The sequence below is a fragment of the Dipteris shenzhenensis genome, chromosome 15 (genome assembly GCF_047967505.1).
Source record: "Dipteris shenzhenensis isolate YYH24624 ecotype China chromosome 15, Dip_SZ_1.0, whole genome shotgun sequence".
Lineage (NCBI taxonomy): Eukaryota > Viridiplantae > Streptophyta > Polypodiopsida > Gleicheniales > Dipteridaceae > Dipteris > Dipteris shenzhenensis.
In genome coordinates this window covers 22,969,251-22,974,176 of record NC_141610.1, presented here as the reverse complement: position 1 = coordinate 22,974,176, position 4,926 = coordinate 22,969,251, and the positions used below count along the sequence as shown (strand labels likewise).

The window sequence follows — 4,926 nt, the reverse complement described above, 5'->3', positions numbered from 1 at the left end:
AGATGAAGACTGAAGAAGGTCTGAGAGTAAGTAGTGTGAAGTAGCAAGAAATGAATGTCATGCACCATAGAGATGCAAAAGCTCATTGGCTATGCATCCTTGCAGAATCTAGTGGGGGGGGGGGGGGGGACGGCACAATCCGTTAGCCGGGGTACCGTAACACCACCTTAACCTTTGCGCTATTATCAATTTTGTGGAGGTTTGAGCTCAGATTTAATTTGAGCTATGCGATCCGGCCAATGAATAAGGAGAACTCCCCCCCCGCCCCCTTGCCCCCTCTGCCCCAACCTACCCCCACCACTTGATTTGCATTAGATGAGTCGTGCCCCCGCGATTTGACGCACTATCAAAATTTGGCCTGCCCGCCATGCGATCGCTTATCATGCTGTGCCATGTGGCAACCGTTTGACGTGCGATGATGCCATGTCATCGGCATATGGCCGCCATGTCATCTCCGGCCCTCCAAGTGGGGAAATAGGCACCTACATCACGCGCGGAGCTCCTGTTGGATGAAAATGTGAGAGATGCTTGTGCCCAAGGGAGGGATTTGAGGCATTGTTCTCCATTGCTGCTGTGTTAATAATGGCACGGCCCGAAGAAGAATCTACAGGGCTGGAGAGAACCTTTAGCCAATGGTCTGCATTGTCAACCAGCCTCCAAAGCAAACACCTGCTTGGAATTCGGGGGATTGGCAAGCAACCTTCCGACACCCTGCAGCGACCCCTGTATGGAAAACCTGGTGAGCTTGCTTTTCTCCTTGTTCTTTGTAGCATCAGTTTTTGTATGTATGGTAGCTTATGGTTTTTTGTTTGTTCACACAGCACTGGTACTTCAGGGTGCCTCGCCCATTTCTTTTGCAAAGCTTTTGCAGCCCTAGGATATCCAGTTCAGCAAGGTGACACAAAAAAGACATGGCTGCACATGTAAAGGGTATGGATTTCGTATCGGATGACTGCTGCGTCTTCATTGATCATCGATGCCCGTCACAGAGAAACTGGAGATCCACAGGCTTCGTCCGTCTTGTAAATAAAGAGGGGTTTCCTGTCGATCATTGCTGGAATTCAGTTTGGACAGTAAAGCATACATCCACTTTGAAAAGTGATGAAGCATTCTCAAATTGCTAGCAGCATTTGCTGTGAAACGTCCAGGTCACTGTGCCAGGTGTTCTTTCACCGAGCACGAGGTCTCAACTTTTTGGGGTAAAGAGCATTAAACCAAAAAGAGCATTTATGGATGTAAAGGGTGCTGTAACATGTCGCTTAGGTTGGCATTAAAGAAGGGTCCCAAAGTATATTTTCTTCAATAGCCTGTGACTAATTTCCTGCAATCATTCCTAAAAGGCTGCAATTCTGTGTGAATCATGCAGGGTGGTTGAAGATGACGGCCTGGCTGGGGTTTTGAAAGGTTTGAATAAATTGTGTGGAGAGAGGAGGCTTAAGGAAGCTGTTTGGCTCGTTGACTCCATGTATCAGCAAGGAATAGATGTATCCACAAACATCTACTGCTGTCTTCTGCAGGCCTGCATCAATAAGGAAGATTTGACCATTGGCAGGGAAGTGTATTCCCGGATCGTGAAAAGTGGATTCAACAACATCTTTCTGGAGAACCACCTGATTCAAATGTTCGCTTCGTGTGGGAGTCTCTCAGAAGCTAATCTGGTATTTAGCAAATTGCCTAAGCCAAATGTATTTACATGGACTGCTATAATTTTAGCTCATGCTAATGTGGGACATGCTGAACATGCAATCAAACTGTATCACCAAATGCAACAGGCAATGGTGAAACCAGACGCACATGTATTTGTTGCAGTGCTCAAAGCATGTGCCAATGCATCTGACCTGACACAGGGCAGGCGCATCCATGCTGACATTAAAGAAAGTGGTTTGGAGACAGACGTGTTTGTTGGGAATAGCCTCATCAACATGTATGCAAAATGTCAGTCTCTCAAAGATGCAGGCATGGTGTTCAACATGCTGCCAAAGCGAGATGCTGTGACATGGGGTGCAATGATTGCAGGATACACTCAACATGGACTTTGTCAACAGGCTCTTCAACTTTTCCGGCAAATGCGAGAGGAGGCAATAGAGCCAAATAGAGTCACATTCATTTGCATCCTGAAGGCATGCTCTAGCGTCCTGGCTTTGGATCAGGGAAAATGGATTCATAAACAGATCATTGAAAGCCAATTTGAGTCAGATGTTTCTATTGGCAACACTCTTATTGACATGTATGCTAAATGTGGGAGCTTTGTTGATGCCTGTACCGTATTTCAGAGGTTGCCCAATCGAGATATTGTGACATGGAGTGTAATGATTGAAGGAAGTGACCAACATGGTCATGGTGAGAAGGCTCTTGACCTTTTCCAGCAAATGCTAGTGGAGGTTATGCAGCTAGACAGGGTCACTTTTTTTAGTGTTCTTAAAGCATGTTCTAGTACTGCAGCCCTCAATCTGGGAAAGTTGATTCATGCCCAAATCATTCAAATTGGATTTGAGTCAGAGTTGTATATTGGCAACACCCTTATTGACATGTATGCAAAATGTGGGAGCCTTAGAGATGCTCGCAGGGTGTTTGATAGATTAGCGAAGCAAGATATTGTTGGATGGAATGCAATTATTGGAGGATGCGCCCAGCATAGTGATGGTAGCTTTGCCCTGCAATGTTTTGAGGACATACAACGGGAGGGCTTGAAGCCAAATGATGTAACAATTACCTCTCTTCTCTCTACATGCAGTCATGCGGGCCTACTGCATGAAGGCTGTAACTATTTCCAGTTGCTGACAGATCATCATGGGATTGTACCTACTCTTGACCATCATAATTGCATGGTTAACCTTCTTGGTCATGCCGGACGCTTCAAGGATGCAGAGGACCTGCTCCAAAGTATGCCATTTGGACCAAATATTGTGGGTTGGATGTCCTTGCTGAGTCACTGCAAGATACATGGGGATGTGGAGCAAGGACAGCGATGCTTTGACCAAGTGGTTACAATGGATAACAGGAAATCTGCTGGGTATGTGCTAATGTCCCAAATGTATGTCCATTCTGGCTTGCAGAAGGATGCAGACAGATTAGAGGAGATGAGAACATCTGCTAATGCATGGAAGAAGCCAGCAAAGGCATTTATTGAGATTGACAACATGGTGCATGACTTCATCATGGGTGGCCAAAGCCACCCTCTGAGTCATCACGTGTATGCAAAGTTAAGGAGATTAAGTGCACAGATAAAAGGAGGAGGGTATATGCCACAATTTGACCCCATACAGCAGTCAATATCAGATGGGGACAAAGAATGCCATAACTAGAGACTCTCAGAGAGTGTATTCTGAACTGCCATATTCCTGCCGAAGAGATCATAATGCAGATGGCTGCAGATCTTGTCAATTAAGGATGGGATGTTCTTGATCAACTCTGAAAGATGGGATATGTCTAGCAAGATTAAAGTGTCTTGAGAGAGAAACATTGATTTTGCTCAATAGAGGATCGCTGGAGTAACAAAGTTGCAATCCTATTGGGCAAAATCTGGTGTTCCTCATAGATCAGGATCTGACCTTGGGTCATTAAACAGGAAGCCAAGTGAGAACTGGGCAAATTACATGAACATTTAACTTGGCAGAAAATGTGAATGTACAGTGCAGTAGTACACATCTTACCTTTCTGCCAGGCCTTTATCTATTGGTTGGTCTGCTGGATGCTGTGGCTAACTCGATGATACGGTGGCATTTTTGTATACATGTGGGCTTGAACAATTCTGCATATGAGTGGAGACCATTCTCACAGTTGTATGACATTAAGTTGATATGCCTTTGTGAAAGAACTGCTGTCCTACATTGGTCAGAGAAGGTACACAACATCTCCAACAGACAGCCTTGTATATACACAAATCTCATCATTAACATGCATTCTCTTGAGCCTTGTTATTTGTGTCTTTGAGATTTGCGACTTTGAACTACAGTAATATCCTGTCTAGTTCGTCTCAGATATACCTCGGCAGTTTGGCATGTATGACATGTGATCAGACTTCTCCTTTAGTGCTAGCCTTTGTCACGGCTGAGTCTGCCCTTCACCTTACAGAAAGTCAGTATGAAAGCCTTTGTATAAATGGATGCTCAGGGTGTGTGGATATGTCTGTGTGAGAGCATATGTTAATACTATGGTTTACACCCACCGTTTGTGCTGATGATGTTGGTGGGGATGTCATAGCAATTCATGGTTTTCAACCTTGTGACTTGTGAGATTGAAACTACATTATGTGTTGTGTTTTTAGAGGATGAGTTTGGGATGTTGGATTTGTCTAAATTTATGTTCCCATTGTTCTTGGCAAGTCACAAGAAATGTTTCATCTGTTTCGTCATTTCAACACGTTTTGTTTCATCTTTTCAGATGAAACAGATAGGTGGATAGGTTTCAAAATGATACTAAGTATATACAAGGATAGTGGAAAATAAGATATGCTATATGCAAGTTTAGAGTGAACAAAGAGAAATACAAGTCAAGACACCTAAAAAGAAAATTCAAAACACACATTCTTCAAATTGATTTCAAGCCATAAGTTCCCAAAATGTCAAGCAAAAAGCTTACGAATCATACAACGTGTGGAATAAAAAATGAGAGAGAAATGTTAAAGGGAATACTTCACGATTTGGATGAAACATTGTTTCATGCCACACACACACACCCCAACACCCCCACCACGTGTGTTATTGGGCTCTATGGACCCTTCGGAAGGGCCACAACCATCGGGTCTTTGGTGAGCCCACTCTTGCTAAATATCAGTTCTTCCAGGCATCTCTACGATAATTGCTTTTTGATTGTCTGCATGCGAGGGATTTAGCGTATCCTGCTTTCTTGTCATTTAATGAAGTCTTCTGACGCTTGTAATCGGTCCCATCTTTTGGAACTGATTCTTGTAATATAATATACAAT

At 43.8% G+C, this 4,926-nt stretch overlaps 1 protein-coding gene across 2 annotated transcripts; it reads left to right on the top strand.

The window, feature by feature from the left end:
• The first annotated feature begins 380 nt into the window (after positions 1-380).
• On the top strand, positions 381-4,113 carry LOC147893554 (pentatricopeptide repeat-containing protein At2g33680-like). Of its 2 annotated transcripts, XM_087385466.1 has the most exons (4): positions 381-739; positions 822-1,199; positions 1,367-1,658; positions 1,773-4,113. In XM_087385466.1, exons 2-4 carry the CDS (start codon positions 1,102-1,104, stop codon positions 3,303-3,305), a joined length of 1,923 nt encoding a protein of 640 aa, XP_087241592.1. In that variant the 5' UTR covers positions 381-739; positions 822-1,101; the 3' UTR covers positions 3,306-4,113. The 2 variants fall into 2 exon arrangements, with proteins under 2 accessions (XP_087241592.1, XP_087241591.1); XM_087385465.1 differs by having other exon boundaries at positions 383-739; positions 1,367-4,113.
• Positions 4,114-4,926: the final 813 nt, after the last annotated feature.